The 16,669-nt window shown below is 55.8% G+C and overlaps 1 protein-coding gene across 2 annotated transcripts; it reads left to right on the forward strand.

Moving 5' to 3' along the window:
* The first annotated feature begins 922 nt into the window (after window positions 1–922).
* NR2F2 (nuclear receptor subfamily 2 group F member 2) lies at window positions 923–14,224 on the forward strand. Of its 2 annotated transcripts, none has more exons than XM_016197727.2 (3): window positions 923–1,122; window positions 9,358–9,885; window positions 12,660–14,224. In XM_016197727.2, the coding sequence occupies exons 1-3, from the start codon at window positions 1,080–1,082 to the stop codon at window positions 12,932–12,934; spliced, it is 846 nt and encodes a 281-aa protein (XP_016053213.1). In that variant the 5' UTR covers window positions 923–1,079; the 3' UTR covers window positions 12,935–14,224. The 2 variants fall into 2 exon arrangements, with proteins under 2 accessions (XP_016053213.1, XP_087685351.1); XM_087829225.1 differs by lacking the exon at window positions 923–1,122 and adding an exon at window positions 7,110–7,566.
* Window positions 14,225–16,669: the final 2,445 nt, after the last annotated feature.

Here is a 16,669-nt window from a genome sequence, read left to right on the forward strand (position 1 = left end):
GAGGGGGGTGGGGGGGCTGGAGGGGGTGAATTAACCATTCATTATCTGACGACCAGAAATGGGGAACCCCTCCCCCCCCAGAGGCACAGGGTTTCTCTCCAGGAAAGTTCTAGAATGGGGACTGGGAATGGGGGGGGCGCATCTGCAGGGGAGAGGGGGGAATCGCCGAGGGGAACTTGAGTTAAGAGTAACAAGGAATGAGGGTTCCAACGGATTCCTAGGGAAAGGAAAAAAAAAAAAAAAAAACCCGCTGCCCTTCTATTTAAGTTGCATCTTTGATCCAGGGCGAGCAGAGCCTGCCCGCCGGGCTGCGGAGGCTGGAGCCCGCCGTCCGCCGCCAGCCCCGCGCCGCCCGGGCCCCGGGAGGGTCGCCCTGCCCCCGGCCCCTGCGCCCGGCCCGCGGGCGGCGGCTGCGCCCCGGTCCCCGCGCCCCGCAGCCTCGCCTGCAGTCGCGGGCGGTTTTCCGCTCGGGCTCAGCGCCGTGCGCGCTCCAGCCTCTTCGGACTAAACTCATTAAGTTGGGCGATTTTTTTTTTTTGGATTTTTTTTTTTTTTTTTTTACCCCAATTGGACGGGTGTTTTGAAAGTCTCCACTTTCCAGCCCCAAACAAGGTGTAACAACGCATTTTCCCTTCTAAGGGATGAGATGAGAGACACGGATCACTCCAGACATCTCCCTACCTACGGTTTGGGGAAAAATTTTTTTTTTTTTTTTTTTTTTTTTTTTTTTCCTTAAAGGCGAGGCTCGCATTCCTCAGCAGGCTCCCTGAAACGTCCTCTCTCTAAAGTTAGCGCGCAGGGCTTCCCGAGGCTGAGCGCGCCTGATTCATGGGGAGGCACTTCCCGGGGCTGCAGGAGCTCTGCCCGCGCCTCGCCGCCCGGTCCCCGCAGGCTAGCCAGCGCCTACTTTTTTTTTTTTTTTTACTTTTTTTTTTTTTTATCAGTTTGCACAATCGCGTAGATAAACACCGAGGAAGAGAGTCTCTTTAATTATCAAAGACACATCTTTCCAGGGGTCCAACAAAAGCGCTATTTCACCCGCCAAAGTAAAGGAGAGGTATTCCACTTTTAGAAGCAAGATGCAAGCCATCTGGGACCTTGAACAAGGGAAATATGGTTTTGGTATGTTTGCTTACAGTATTTTTTTTTTTGTGTGCTCTCTCTCTCTCTCTCTCTCTCCCTCTCCTTTCTCACTTCTCTCCTTGTGCCGTGTGGGGTTGGGGATGACTCGGGGTTTTTTTTGTGTGTGTGTGTTTTTCAAAAAATCGGGTTGCTAACTGTGTATGAAATGCCTGGACTGTGGTTCGAGGGGTTCGGGGAAAGGGGGGGGGCAGTCGATTCAATGCATGGCCATATTTTATTACATGTGTGCGGTGTGGAGGGAGGGGGGGGCGGGGGGGGGAAGACAATCGCGAAGGTGCCAAAATATGATTAAACCGAAGCGTAAAGACTGCGGTGCCTCCCCTCTCCGCGTCCTGTCTGCGCCAACCCATCGCCTCCGGTAGCCAGTGCTCTAAGCGTGTTTTTCCCAAGCAATAGATGACTCGGTTTTCCTAGCGAAGGAGCTGCTAGGCTCGCACCAGGGATCAGAATTTACTGTTCGATCGGCCCGCTGAGCTGCGTTTTGCAACCTTGTGCAACTGACAACCAGGCAGGGAGGGAGGGAGGGAGGGAAGGAGGGAGGGAGGGAGGCGGGCGAGCTGCGCCCGGGCGCCTGGGCCGCGGCTGGGGAGGCGCGCGCTCGGTTAGGCTGGGAGGACAGTCGCGACGAAGGAGGGTTACTCACCAGCCATCCATCCAGCCAGCCATCCATCCAGCCATCCATCCAGCCATCCATCCAGCCATCCATCCAGCCGGCGGGGTGGCGGAGCTGGCGCGCGCTCTCAGGCAAACGTTTACCTCTATGCTGTCCATTGCAACGGCCGGCGCGCGCTGGCTTGGGAAGCAATTCTGGGCTGTGTCCAGAGCGTGCAAGGAACGGGTCCTCGTTTAAAAAAAAAAAAAAAAGCCGGCGACAGAGGCGAGAGAGAGACAGAGGAAGAAACAAGAGCGGAGGGAGTGAGAGAGACGCACATAAAACCCAGTTCGGGGTGGGGGGGGGGGTGGCGCGCGAGAATCATCACCTCTCCCGTCCCTCCGCCAGGGACTCGGGGAAACGCAAGAGGTGGCGAGAGAGATCCAGGGTCCGGTCCAACCACGCCAGAGCCAATTAATTTTCAATCCTGCGAAAAACCCATTCAGATGAAAGCGCGCAAGAGAAGTTTCATTCTGCTGGGCATGCCTACGTGAGCCTCCAGCCGGTCCCCTTTAAGAGCTCCTTTCTTTGAAAGTTGGATTTTAGGCAGCGAGGACGCTTACACTAGGGGGCAGACAGACACTGTACTTGCTCCAATCTTAAGCAATTTTTTTTTTTCCTCTCTCCCCTCCCAGCATATGCTCTGATTTAGCACTGTAAATTTTTCAGAGGTCCCAACTCTGACAGCCCCTGGTGATTTTCAAAGTACCACAAGCCAGTGGTTAAAAATTGCATTGACTTGGAAGTTGAGAGGGACACAATGGAAACTCCCTTTTCCTATTTAGGGAGCTCCAATGTGGTCCAAGAGCAAAACACACAGGGGCTGGAGTGAGGGGCAGGGGGATCCACTGAGCCCGGGTGCGCGGGGCTGGTCCCCACCGAGCCCGGGGCTGCCCGGGGCTGCCCTGGGCACTGGCCCGGCTCTGCTCCCATGGCCACTGAGTCGGTGGGGAAATTGCAGACGGCGCTTCGGTGGCTCCCCTCTGGAAAGAAATCATCCCTGGGTGGCTTTTCGTCTCTCCCTCTTTTCATTCCCAGAATGAGACAAAATGGTTTTTTTTCCAACTTTCTCCGGCCAAATTAAAAGCTTGCCATCCGTCTCGTTACAGTGAACTTACATCTGCAATGAAAGCCTGGGCTGGGTTTTTATTTTTATTTTTCTAAACGGTGACAATATATTGATATTTCTCGGCGAGTCTCAGAGCTGTTTTATTGCAGGGAAATGAGCATCTCGAAAAAACACATTTTAAAATTTTTTATTCCCCCCTTCTCGGTCTGTAGTCCTTTTATGCAGTAAAATTAACTACAGTGAATAGTCTTTTGTTTTGTTTTTTTTTTTTTTTTTTTTTGGTAGTAGCTGCATAGCTGTGGATGAGCCCCTACAATGGAGAGCGAGGCACTTCTGACTCCCCGGCAGCCCTGTGGCCGTGAGCCTCGCAGGCTGCAAGTTCTGTTGGAGGCGGCTGGGAAAATTTTTCATTTTAAGTCTGAGGCCATCAAAATGGACCTCAGATGCCAGATATCTCTCAGGGCACTGGGGAAGCTGTTCCTCCTCGAAATTTCCCCAGCGCCTGTTTGTCAAAGGTGGACCTTGCTGTGGGGACGTCTGCACAGGAGGCGAGGGGGACATCTCCCTGTGACCAATTATTCCAGCTCCCACTAAGCCGAGGCGGGAGTGCCCATCGGGCCGCCTTCTGCGACCCCAGCCCCACCACGTCCCTGCTCAGTGGGCCCCTCACCCACTGACATTTGTGGCATCAGGCAACTTCTCGACTCACAGAGGTTGAAAGAGGGGAGCAGAAAAATCCTCCCCTGGAATAATTTCTTTTGCACGATTCTTGTTTTTGGGGGAAGAAAGTTCTGTTGAGCCGATAACCTGAAATTCTCAGCCTGGCAGTCTCATTACACGTCAGGTTTATAGCCCACTGTCCACTATAGGGTTCTGGTTTTTTGTTTTGGTTTTTTGTTTGTTTTTTTTTTTTTTACAACTTTCCAATAATCCCAGCACCTGCAGCTTTGGTGAAATAGGTGGTTTCAGGGGAGAAAGGGTGAGGGCTGAGAGAATTTTATTTCCTGCCCTGAAAACTAGCCCCTGTCTGCCCACATGTGCACCTCGTATCCTGCCTGTGTGTGGAAAGGGTATTGAATGCAAAGTGCAACCTGCACGTGTCAATTTTATGTTAAAGAGAAATCCTGCATCTTTTTGGATTTTTTTTTTCTTTTTTGGAACTATCCAGGATGCTTTCTCGAGGCTGTTCATTACTAGTTATACGTGTTCGAGTTTCCTGCAGCTTGGCGTGTGTTTTGTGTAAAATGTTTTAATTGTTCACCAACCTGCTTGGCTCAGCCACTTGCAGTTTTTCTCTTGGTGCAAAGTGTGCGTGACGGAGTCACGGATTTCCTTTTAGGAATATGAAATAATCGTCACCCACTCATTTGTCCTAATCGAACCGAGCGAGCGGCGTGTGGGAATAGAGTGTGTTCTGGGGGTGGGGGGGCGACCTCTGGATGTTGGATGTTTCAGACCCATCGCCCTGGACTTCAGAGGCTCAGCCGCCTGGGTGACTTTAGCCCACTGAGCAGCACGGCCGGGGCTGGGAAGTTGGTTTCTTGGGGTAGAATATGGCCGGTGTGTGGTTCTTGTGAGTTGCCCTGGTATTATTTCCAAGTTGGGGCAGAGGCTCTGGGTGTGTTTTAATGGCCCTATGAATGCTTTAAGGGGACTTAAGAAACAATGAAGTCCGTCCTCAACTGTTCCATGACCTGGAAACATAGTGGCTGAAGTCTTTGTCTGTGAACATTGACAAATGTGGCCTCATACATGTGCGTTCACATGCGTGTGCGGAGGGTGTGCGCTGGGGAGCCCGGGAGGCTGCCTCTGTTGGCCCTTCGGCCGGCAGGTCGGCCTTTCCCCCTCTGGCCAGGACTGGGTGTGTGGCAGGAGGTTGGTTAAAACCAACCAGAGAGGGGAAAAAGTTGAGGAAAATGTATTTTAATTGCGTCCTGACTGTGAGATGAAGTCTGCTTCTGTTTCTCAGCATCCGAGATGTTTTATTTGAACAATTAAAATGTCAGGCCGCATACCTGTGAAATGTTAACCCTGCAAGGAAAAGACAGGCTCTGAATGGCATGTTACCTCTCTTTTTAAAAATAAAAATAAAAAATAAAAAAAAGCCACCAAACCAAGCCAAGGATCAGAGTTGATTAAGAGAAGGGTCTGCCATCACCCGGATTTGGCCAAATCTCCCGTTTGGAAAATGGCCCGCAGAGCTCGGTTCGCGGCACCTTCCCGCCCCCGCCCACCGCCCCTCCGCGAAGAATCCGGGGAACTTTTCCCTTCCGCCGGCACGGAGATGCGCCGGGGGTCCCCGGGCGGCGCGCGCGCACGCGCTCGCGCTCGCGGCGGGTTTCGTGGCATCGCCAAGTTGCGAGAGGCGAAGTCCCCGATTCCCATTCCCGAGCCTCTCGCGGAGCCTTTAAGAGGCGTTTTGTCTGCGCGCCGCGCTCCTCTCCGCGCTGGGGCGGAAACCTCGGGCGCGGGGCGCAGAGCGCGCGCGGGAGGGACGGTGCGCCCGGGGCCCATCCCCCGCTAGGCGGCGGCGGCAGGGGGGGGTGCATGCGGCCGCCCCCCCCCCCCAGGCCGCCCCCCCCTCCCGCGGCGCCCCCGGAGCCCCGGCCGCCACGCCGCTCGCGCTAGGACCGAGCTGAGCCCGCGGCCGCCATGGCGGGGCCGCCCGCGCTCCGGCCAATGACGGCGAGGGGGCGGCGCGCGCGCGCCGGGCCAGGCCAACCCCGGCGGCTGCCTTATAAGGCGCGCCGTCGCCATGGCAACGTGCGCTAAGTTGCAGCAGTCGTGTCAAAGTTCACTATATAGAGAGCTCGGTGAGCCGAGCGCGGAGCAGCCGCCGCTGCCAGCCCCGCGCCTATAAATCGCATTTCCTCCCGCGCCCCCCTTTTTAGCATATTTGATCACTTTGATTCTGTTCTTTTCTTTCCGCGGTGCGTGCGCGCGCGTGGGCTTCCTCCGCCGCCTCCTCCTCTCGCCGAGTTGCCTCCTCTCTCCGGCGGCCGCGCTGCCCTTTCCCTCTCGCGCTCTCCCTCCGTCTCCTCCCCGCCCGGCGCCCGGAGGATGTGCTTCTAGGCGCCGCGCCGCGCGCCCCGCTCCCGCCCGGTGCCCCGCCGCCGGCGCGCTGACTTTCCCTATGAGTGTGAGGCGGCGGCGCCAGCGGCTCCAGCGGCTCCGGCGGCGGCTCCAGCGGCTCCAGCGGCTCCAGCAGCGGCGGCGGCGGCGCTAGACGCGGCGGCTCCGGGCCCGACCCGGCGGCATCGGCGGCGGCTCCGGCGAAGGCGGCGGCGGCGGCGGCGGCGGCGCGGGCGGCCCGCGGGGGATCGGCGAGCGGCCTCCATCCGGCGCGAGCGGGCGGCGGCGGCGGCCGGAGCGAGCCAGGCGCGCGCCGGGCGCCCGGGGCAGGCGGCGGCGGCGGCCCAGCGCCAGGACGACGCCGCGCAGCGCCCGACGCGGACCACTTTCATGCTGATTCCCCCGGACCCGGGCAGCGCTCCGGCCACTCCGCGGGCCGCCGGCCTCCGCCCCGGCCTGCCCGCGCCCGGCGCCTCGGCTCTCCCGGTCGCCCCGATCTCCATGGCTTTTCTGAATGGCTGACTGCGGGCTGCCCTGGACTTGGCCCCCGGACAGTCGCCTCTCCTCCGCGTGCTCCCTGCGCTGCCTCCTCCAACTCCTCGGCGCACCAGCCCTGAGAGCGAGCGAGTGAGCGAGCGGGAGAGGGAGGGAGAGAGCGCGAGCGAGATCTTTGGAGAGATTTTTTTCTTTCTTTCTTTCTATTTTTTTTTTTTTTTTTTTTTTGCCTCCTACTTCTCTCTTGAAGCCAGACAATCGACTTGCAGCTCGCCCTCCCCTCCCTCTCTCCACGTCCCGCTCCCACTCGCTCTGCCCCGACCCTTCCCCTGCCCTCCCGGGGCGAAAGCACCCTCCTGCCCACCCCCACCCCCCTCCTCGCCTCTCCCACGAAACCGACAAAGCTGAGCCGAGGGACACAAACAAAACAAACACACCGGGCCAGACGAGCCATCGCCAAAACTTTGCAAAAGCAGAAACAAAAAAAGAAAAGAAAAAAAAACTAACCGACCTCAACCAGCCGGCACCCCGGAGCCAGCCGGGGCGCCCTGCCCGCGCCCTCTCGCACCCTCGCGCGCGCACACACAAAAGGCGGCGCACCGGAGCCCGCGACCCCGGGAGCCGCCGCCACCGCCTCCGCCGCCGCCGCCCGCAGCCAGGGGAGCAGGAAGTCCGGACGCGGCCCCCATAGATATGGCAATGGTAGTCAGCACGTGGCGCGACCCCCAGGACGAGGTGCCCGGCTCGCAGGGCAGCCAGGCCTCGCAGGCGCCGCCCGTGCCCGGCCCGCCACCCGGCGCCCCGCACACGCCCCAGACGCCCGGCCAAGGGGGCCCGGCCAGCACCCCGGCCCAGACGGCGGCCGGCGGCCAGGGTGGCCCCGGCGGCCCAGGCGGCGACAAGCAGCAACAGCAGCAGCACATCGAGTGCGTGGTGTGCGGGGACAAGTCGAGCGGCAAGCACTACGGCCAGTTCACCTGCGAGGGCTGCAAGAGCTTCTTCAAGCGCAGCGTGCGGAGGAACCTGAGCTACACGTGCCGCGCCAACCGGAACTGTCCCATCGACCAGCACCACCGCAACCAGTGCCAGTACTGTCGCCTCAAAAAGTGCCTCAAAGTGGGCATGAGACGGGAAGGTATCGGCCTCTCATTTCTCCCCCACCCCACCCCACCCTACCCTACCCCACCCCACCCCCTGCGCGCGCGCGCGCTCGCTCGCGCACCTAGGGTCCCGGGGGTCCTGGGTGCGTCTGGCCAGCCTGCTGCTCTGGGCACGGTCACTGTGGAGCCCCGAGCTCTGCTCGGCCTTTGCTGCTCCGAGGGGGTTGATACTAGAAACAAGTCCCGTACTGTGAACCCGGGACCCCCTCCCACCCCGGACCCGCTTCCTTTGGCCAACGGGTCCCCTCCACTGTGTCTTTTGGGCCGGTTTCCCGTTCTTTGCGGGGATGGCGAGGTTCCTTGGAGTTCGCCTTTCTGAGGGGCTGGGGTGGTGCTTGCAGTTGTTGTTTTAAATCCTGCTGTACTTCTCTGCCCCCTCGCCCTCTCCTCGCAGTTTCTCTCTCTTTCTCTGTGTGTGTGTGTGTGTCTCTCTCCTGGTTTTTCCTGCATGTTCAACACATGTCCCTCCTCCCCACGTCTCCCCAGCCCCCACCCTCTCTAAAAAAAAAAAAAAAAAACACCCAACCTGAGATTGTACTTTTTACAGGCGGTTCAAATTACAAATGGCAATTTTATGCACTTCGCCGTATTAACGCTGCCGCCCGGGCTGCGCTCATGTGACCCTTCCGTGGATTAACATTCTGCTAAAGAAAAAAAAAAAAAGAAAGAAAGAAAGCAAATTCCTCTGTTTTCTTTTTTTTTCTTTTTTTTTTTTTTTTTCCTTTCACTTTTGAAGTGAATGGGGGAAGCAGAGCGCGTTGGGGAGTCCGGGAAGGGTGGGCCAGGGCCCCGGGCGGCCGCTTTCGCCCCGCGCGAGTTGGGTCTTTGTGACAGAGGATTCGCCCAGAGCCACGAGCCGGGCTCGGCCAATGGCGCGGGGCGCGGGGCGCGGGCTCCGGGCTGCGGCGAGCGGCCGCGGGCTTTCTTTGTGTTTCTGGGAGCGCGGATCTCCCCGCGCGGCGCCGGCGAGCAGCCCCGGCCCGAGCCCCGCCGCCTCTCCCGGCCTCCCCGGCCCTGCGCCGGCCGCTCGCTCCCGCCTCTCCCCGGCCTCCCCTCGCCGCGGCCGGCCTGCCTCTCTCCGCCCTCTCCCTCCGTCTCGCCTGCTCCGTGCACGCTGATCGGGCCGCCGCCAGATCCCAGCTCCCCGCTCCTTTCTCGCCGGGAGTCCCCCCTCCAGGCTGAGGCTGGAGGCTGGGGGCTGGGGCTGGGGCTGCGGGGGTTTTGGGGGGAGAGTCGTTCCCGGGCGGCCACAGGCCAATCTGGGGTGAACCCTTGTGTCTCTTGCAAAAGCGTCTCTCCTTCTCCACCCCACCCCACCCCCCCAGACTCGCCCCTCCCGCTCCCTCTCCTCCAATCAATAAGAAATATCAGCTGTTTAGCAGGAAAGAAGATGCCCCCAGAATGCTTCATCCCGCCCACCGCGCGGGGACCCCAGGCACGGTGGCCGGTTCTGGGCGCTCGGCGGCCCAGCTCCGAGCGGGCCTCGGAGGCAAGTGTGCCGCTGTGCCGCCGGGACCTGGCCTGGGTGGCGATTGGAGAGGTGCTGCCGGGCTCCGGGGGAGTCCCAGGCGCACTCCAGGGCCTGGCAGGCCTGCTCGTTCTTGCAGGGCTTGCGTGCATATGTGTGCGTGTGTGTGTGGTGTGTGTGTGTGCGCGCGCCCTTGGGGTCTGGGTCAGGTGGGGGTCGGGCTGGGGCAGGCCCTGCCAGGGGCGCTGGGGACCCAGGCTGGTCACTAACCAAGGACTGTCTCCTTTCCTCCCCACAGCGGTACAGAGAGGCAGGATGCCGCCCACCCAGCCGACCCACGGGCAGTTTGCGCTGACCAACGGGGACCCCCTCAACTGCCACTCGTACCTGTCCGGATATATTTCTCTGTTGCTGCGCGCCGAGCCCTACCCCACGTCGCGCTTCGGCAGCCAATGCATGCAGCCCAACAACATCATGGGCATCGAGAACATTTGCGAACTGGCCGCGAGGATGCTCTTCAGCGCCGTGGAGTGGGCCCGCAACATCCCCTTCTTCCCGGACCTGCAGATCACCGACCAGGTGGCCCTGCTTCGCCTCACCTGGAGCGAGCTGTTCGTGCTCAACGCCGCGCAGTGCTCCATGCCCCTCCACGTCGCCCCGCTCCTGGCCGCCGCCGGCCTGCACGCCTCGCCCATGTCCGCCGACCGGGTGGTCGCCTTTATGGATCACATACGGATCTTCCAAGAGCAAGTGGAGAAGCTCAAGGCCCTGCACGTCGACTCCGCCGAGTACAGCTGCCTCAAGGCCATAGTTCTGTTCACCTCAGGTAGGAAGGAGCCTCCCCTTCTCGCGCCCAAGGGCTCCCAGCCCAGAGTTAGGGCCCGCGCCACTGGGGAGTCCCCTGAGTGAGTCCAACCTTCCCCCCTCCTCACAAACACCCTTGAAAGGCCAAACTGTTGAGTGCTACTTGCATGAGAAGTTTTGACTAGCTGCTGGGCCCCAGCAGGCCTGTCTGGGAGCGGGGGAGAGGAGGGCAAGGCTGGGCTGCAGGAAGGATGCTTCATACAGGCTGAAAATGGGGCCAAGGGGAGGCCTCTGGGGCCTGCTTCCCTCCTGCCAGGTTGGGATGAGTGCTCCTGCTCACCCCCTGGGCCAGCCCAGCCTGTGGAAACTTGTCCGCCCCCAAGGTTCTCTCTGTCACCCTGGCTTAGCCTCCAGGAGATGCCCCCCGGGCACTGGGGCGGGCCTGGCATCTGCTCGCAGGGGAAAGTTTGCCTGGTAACTCAGTTAAGAGTTGGAGCTGCAGGCAAATCCAACCGGAGGGCACCAATTTTGAAAATCATATACTCATTCAAACAATGCAGCCTGCCAGGAGCGGGGAGAGAGCCGCCAGGAAGGGGCGAGAGGAGGAGAGGGGCCATCATAACTCTTGGGCGCGTCTGCAGGGGGTTGGAGACTCTGGCCTATTGCCTCCCCTGCCCAGGCAAACACTTGAGGCGATTTTCAAACAACCCACAGTGCCTGCCAACTTGGGCTGGATATGGATGTTGCCGCAGATAGAAAACTAGCATTGACTGCGTGATGAAATCTAATTAGTCTGCATGTAGTTTAACCTGTGTGAGTAATAGATCTAATATTAATTAACTCTTGAGGCCAAATGATTTTTGCAAGTGTCTTTGCGCTTTGCGCCACACCTGAGCCTTTTGGCTGCCTCCGGGCTGGGTTCAGCCCAGCCCAGGTGGGTGGAAGGCACCCCCTCCACCTTCTGGTTCCAAGTTCTCAGCTGATCCCTTTGTCAAGGCCAAGAGGGAAAGGGTTCCCAAGTCAGCATTACCAACCATTTGGATGTGGGTAAGGCTTGGAGGCTAGTCACCCACTGGATTCCCCCCCGCCCCCCAACTTGGAATCAGGAGAGTAGGAGAGAGCTTTGTGGCTCAGGTGGCAGACAAAAAAGATCCACCACCTCTCCCTTATTGTTTGAAGGAAATCTGGGGACCCGAGCCATTAGCTGGATGTATTTACAGGTCCTGAGTCTTTTCTCTAGTGCTGGTTTTTACCTAAAACCCCAAATTTCACAGCCACCCCAAACTGTGCCTCTGAAAGTGCTTAGGTAATCAATTAGAGGGCAGGGTCTGGGCAGAGGCAGAGCCGCCTGCAGAGGCTGGGGTCTGGATCATCCTCCTGGGGGACCTGTCATAACCAGAACGTTTGCCTGACGGATGCAAACGTAGGAGCAGGAGAGCCCCCTACCCCCGCAGCCACCTTCAGCTGGTCCCACAACCCCACACCCAACCCACCATGTCCCCAGACGGCGATGGGGGTGGCTGTTAATTTCTTGACATCATTGTTAGCTCTCAGCCTCACCCTTGGTCTTTCAAGGAAAGAAATGCCTGGTTCTGTGGTCACAGTTGAATTTATTACTATTTGTCCAACGTAGAGGCCTGTGTGGGGAATGCAAATCACCCCACAAAGAGATAAAAGCTCCTGCTATCTGATTTCTGAGGGATGCTCAGGGAAGGGGCCTCATGGAAACAGATCTTTTCATTCCCGAGCACAGACACCCGCGCTGGGTGCAGACAGGTAGAGTCCTGGACACACACACGCGGGAAGATTGCATGTGTGCTCTGAGTCTTGGGGTGGAGACGGTGGCCGCTGTTTTCCAAGCCCCGTTTTAAGATTCACAGTGTGTATGTGTCAGCCCCAGTCTTGTCTGGGGAGCCCCGAAAGGTCAGGTCACAACCTGCGCCGCCTCCACTGAGAAGCCTCTCATTTCAAAGGCACTTATTGTATTTTTTTTTTTTAACGTATCAGAAAAAGAAACGTGTTCTGAGGATAACTGGGAGGGGAGGGGGGTCCTCTTTGGAGGGACCTGGGTTGTTTTTTAAAAAACAAAAAAATACAAAAACAAAAATAAATAAAGGGGGGGGGTAGGAGAAAAGGGGGAAAGAAGAAAGGGGGGGAGAGAAACAGCTGAAATGAACAGAAAGATCACAGTTTGCATGGCTGCCCTTCAATGGGCTAAACTGACAAGATCAGTTTTAAAGGGCCACTTAAATCAGTTTCAAAGGCCGGAGCAAAATGAGTCGCCCTCTTTGGGGACAATCTGAGGCTGGGTCGTGGGCGCCATTCCTCGGTGCCGGGCCAGGTTGTCGCCCCCCCTCCCCACCCCATAATTATCAGCCTAACTGTTATTTACAGGCGAGGAGGGGGAGGAGCACGAGCACTTTTGGTTTCGTCTGTTTGTGTTTCTGTTTACTGACTTGGGCCAGATTTCACCCAACGCTCGCCCTCCGCCGGGGCCTCCCAGGGACCAAGCCTGGGCACCGGGGCGGTGGAAGCCTTGCAGCCGCACGGAGCCGGGGGGTTTTCTTTTTAAGCAGATGCCCCAGGGTCATGCCCAGCTGTCCCCCACCCTGCCCACGGGCCCCCTCCCCGAGTTGCAGGCTCTAGGCATGTGTCCCCCTCGCGCGCGCACACATGGTCACGCACCTCACGTGGCCCACTGCAGACCTCCCGGTCTGGTGGCTGGATTTCTCTACATTTTTCTCCTTCTGGGTTTTTTTTTTTGTTTTGTTTTGTTTTGTTTTCACTTCCCTGCAGATGCCTGTGGCCTTTCGGACGTCGCCCACGTGGAGAGCTTGCAGGAGAAGTCCCAGTGCGCCCTGGAGGAGTACGTCCGGAGCCAGTACCCCAACCAGCCGACGCGCTTCGGGAAGCTCTTGCTGAGGCTCCCCTCCCTGCGCACCGTCTCCTCCTCGGTTATAGAACAATTGTTTTTCGTCCGTTTGGTAGGTAAAACCCCCATCGAAACCCTCATCCGGGATATGTTACTGTCCGGCAGCAGTTTTAACTGGCCGTATATGGCAATTCAATAAAAATTAAAAAAAATAAAAATAAAATAAATAATTTTTTTTTTTTTTTCTCAAAGTAAGAAGGGGGAGTGAAACAGAGAAACAAAAGGCCCAAGAGACTGGTTTGTTTGCTTAAATTCCTTCTGTTAAGAAAGGATATAAAAGAATGTTACCAGTTTGCTAAAAGAAGAGAGGAAAGATTTAATGGACTGTGAATTTCCAAAAAAAAAAAAAAAAAATTAAAAAGACTGTCAAGTGAACTTTTACAGAATGCATTAAAAAAAAAAACTCCTGTGTCCGTCAGAACAACTTGCTACTTTTTTTTTTTTTTGTATAAAAAGGAAATTAGTCTTTTTTTTTTTTTCTCCTTTTGGTAAATTTTTGAAAAAATATTGCTAAAAAGTGCATTTAAGGAGATTGGGAGAAAATTAGCAGAATGGAGAAAGTAAGTCTCTCTCTCTCTTTTTTTTTCTTCCCCAAATTATTAATTGTCCTGTGTCTATGTACCTCTAGCTGTTATTTCTTTGTACTTTCCTGGTTCCAAACCAGTTTATTCTGTGGTTCTATAATAAGTTTTGATATAATCTTGGCTTCTTAAAAACTGTGTATCCTTAAAATATATGTTCTGCAAGAATTAAAACCGAGTCCATGAAAATATCATAGGAAGACATAAAACTTTAAAAGGCAAGTCAGAGGTGATGGGAGCGCACTTAGAGGTGGTGACCAAAAATTTTAGGTGACGCGGAGCACTGTTAATTTGAAAATTGGAGGAACCACGTACAACACTTAACTCCCCCTACCCTGCCCTCCTCCCCCCCCAAAAGACACCGAGACACAAACCTAGCTTTTTAAAAATATTTTAAGAAAGAGAATGAACTGTGGAATTTATTGGCAGCCCAGGAATGTGTCCAAGACACGTGCTGAGGTTTTCAATAAAACGTGAACTTTTGTAATTTGAATTGAGTCCCGCTTAGTTCTTGAATTGTTATGAAAACCGTATATCTGTTTGTACATTTGCAAACCCTTTGTATTATAATTGTTGATATTCCCTTTTTAAAAGAAAAAAAAATGCCATTGAAATCAGCATGACAACTGTTGGCACTTATAGGTAATGTGATTGAGTCCCTACCTTAGAGTTTACAGTTTGTGTTTTAAAAAAAAAAAAACTGAAGGTTTTTTTTTTTTTTTAAGTGCAACATTTCTGTATACTGTAAAAGTTATAATAACTGAACTGTTTGGTCGAGTCTTTGTGTGTTATATTCCAAGGAAAATTTGAAAGTATTCAGAAATTAAAATATTATTTGATATCTGAAACCTGTTTGGCTGTCCCCACTCACTGTCTTCCTGTGGCCAAAAGCCCCCGTGAGCTCTGGCTGAGTGGGGCTGGGAGGCCCATTTGTTTACGATCCTCAGTTTGCTCAAAGGTGGACTAGAGTATTTATTTGCCTGCTTGATTTGGGGGGGGTATGTGTGTGTGGGGGGGGAGAAAGCTGAAGTTAATGGTTTATCTATGGTTTAGGAAATGCCATAATGATATAGTCAACCACCCCCATTCACCTAATGCTCTTTTTAATTAAAAATGGATTTGGGGGGGGGGTTATGTGCAGGGAAAAAGGGGGCCCTTATATTTGTCACACTTAAGTGCCTGCTTAGGGAAGGTATTGTGAAAAGTCTTTGAAACCTGGAGATGGGTCTCTATGCTATATGATCAGAAAAAAAAACATAGTGTATGGTACCTTTCCGACAGTCGTGCAGAAAAGACCGTTTGCAGCGAGTGTTTCCTGAAGTGGCTGTGATGGTTTTTGTGTGTGTTTTTTAAATAATTCTGCGGCTCTTATCTGGTGTGGTGGTGGCGAGGATTTCAGAGTCAGTGGAATCACAGTGCTGAGGAGTCTGCTCTGAATGTATATGTGATAACTTCCAGTTGGCCTGCCTGTCCCCTCCCCCTTCTGTGTTCCTTCTGGGAGAGCATGACCACAGGTCAAGGGAATCTTTTCCGCTGGAGTTATGTACATAAAAAAAAAAAAAAAAAAAAAACCCAAAAAACACATCAACATTTTTGACATTGCAGATTGTGTAGATATACAACCTGGACTGCTCTGGGGATCCTTTGTCCTTAAGGAGCCAAATTAAGACAAAAAGGAGAGAGAGGGAGGGAGACAGAAGGAAGGGAACCTGACAGGCGGTGCTGACTTGGAAGCAGCCACTATTTTGTTGTGGAGTCTGCCCCCCGCCCCCCTCCCCTCCTTTCCTGGGCTGGAGAAAGCTAAGTTCCTGGGAACTTGCAGTTTTGCTCTGACTGAGGCTCTCCTGCACCCCGCCCCCGTATTTCCCTATGTTGTGGTTTAATTTAAAAAATTGGGGTGGGGAGGGAAGGAGGAAGTGTGGGGTCATTTCATAAAGTGTATTAGACTTGGATTCTCCGTGCCAGCGAGTGCAGGGAGACCAGAAGTGCCCGTCTGCTGTGTGCATTAGAGCGGGGTTGTCCATCCATCCATCCATCCGGCCCAGGGCCTAGCTCCCTCCTGGAGACACTTATGCACATAAATGCAAGTGTGTCCTCAGGGCTGAACACCCCTGACCTCTCCGATCAAGGTCTCCTAGGCTGGCTTTTACTTTCGTCCCCTTTGCAAGTGCTACCCATGTGCGTGTGTGAAAGTTTCCTCCGCTAAGTGACACGCAGGCCCTTTCCTGTATTTTGCTTGGTGTTAGTTTATTGTAAACAGCCATTTGTTGTAAATTATTATTGGCATTAAATTATAATTTATGATTCTCAAAGCAAAAGGCAGTCCCTGTTTTATTCTGCTGTGAGCATGTGTCCTAGACGCTGGGGGATCTGTGTGTGTGTCTCTCTCCAAGTTTCAGCCATCAGACGGAGGGGGTGTGCGAGGCAGGCAAACAGGACCCAGAATTTTTCAGAGGTTAAGACAAAACCTCTTGTATATGTTTAGAGTGGCCCGGAGGAGGGTCTGTTTAGAGTCTTGAGCTCGGTTTAAGTTTATCGCATTTAAAGAAAGTTTTTCTTTTCACGCTGAGTTAGAACAAAAGATCTTTGCTGAGACTGAACTGGACAAAAGGCGAGGGCTGGGACCCAGCGAGTGCGTTTCTGTGTGAAATTGACGAGATCTTTAAAAAAAAAAAAGCTGCTAAACATGGCGACTCTTTCCCTTTAAGTGTCTCTCTTTCCTTGCTGGTTTTTTTCCCCCCCCTCTCATCGGATCGGAGCTCTCGCTTTATTTCTTCCCGCAGCCGCGCTCCCCCTCCTCTCGGCGCTCGGGGGTGTGCGAGAACCGGGTTAGAGACGCGAAACTGCAACAATAGTCGGCGGAGGGGCCGAGAGAGAGAAAGGGGGTGCCTGTGGGGGGGGCATCGCTGCTTCTCGCCTCTTGCAAACCAACCTGGGGGGAGCCTGAGCTGGGGGGTGGGGGGTTCGTGCCCGTCCGCGGGGCGCGCGCACTGGCCCAGCCTCGGCCTCGCAGGAGGAGCCGACCCCGGGGCTGCGTCTCCAAGTTATCGGGGCGACGTCCGGGGCTGGTTCCGCGGGGCCGGAGGCGGCGGGGACCGGGGCCTGGCGTGGGCAGCGGCCGCCGAGAAGCGCCGGCCCCCCGCCCTCCCCCCCGGTTGCGCGCGATGGAGAGTCCCGGGCGCGCGCGCGGAGCTGCGCTCGGGGCTGCGCGCGCGGGGCGGCCGGCGGCAGGCGGGGGCGCTGGGGGCGGGGGCTGGGGGCGGCCGGGGGGCGGTCGGGGGGAGCCCGAGCGT

Source organism: Miniopterus natalensis, chromosome 22 (genome assembly GCF_054644295.1).
Source record: "Miniopterus natalensis isolate mMinNat1 chromosome 22, mMinNat1.hap1, whole genome shotgun sequence".
Lineage (NCBI taxonomy): Eukaryota > Metazoa > Chordata > Mammalia > Chiroptera > Miniopteridae > Miniopterus > Miniopterus natalensis.

Coding starts and splice junctions, on each gene's coding strand:
- NR2F2 (XM_087829225.1), top strand. CDS start 7,125: ATGGCAATGGTAGTCAGCACGTGGCGCGACCCCCAGGACGAGGTGCCC. Junction 7,567..9,357: donor AGTGGGCATGAGACGGGAAG/GTATCGGCCTCT, acceptor TCCTCCCCACAG/CGGTACAGAGAGGCAGGATG. Junction 9,886..12,659: donor CATAGTTCTGTTCACCTCAG/GTAGGAAGGAGC, acceptor ACTTCCCTGCAG/ATGCCTGTGGCCTTTCGGAC.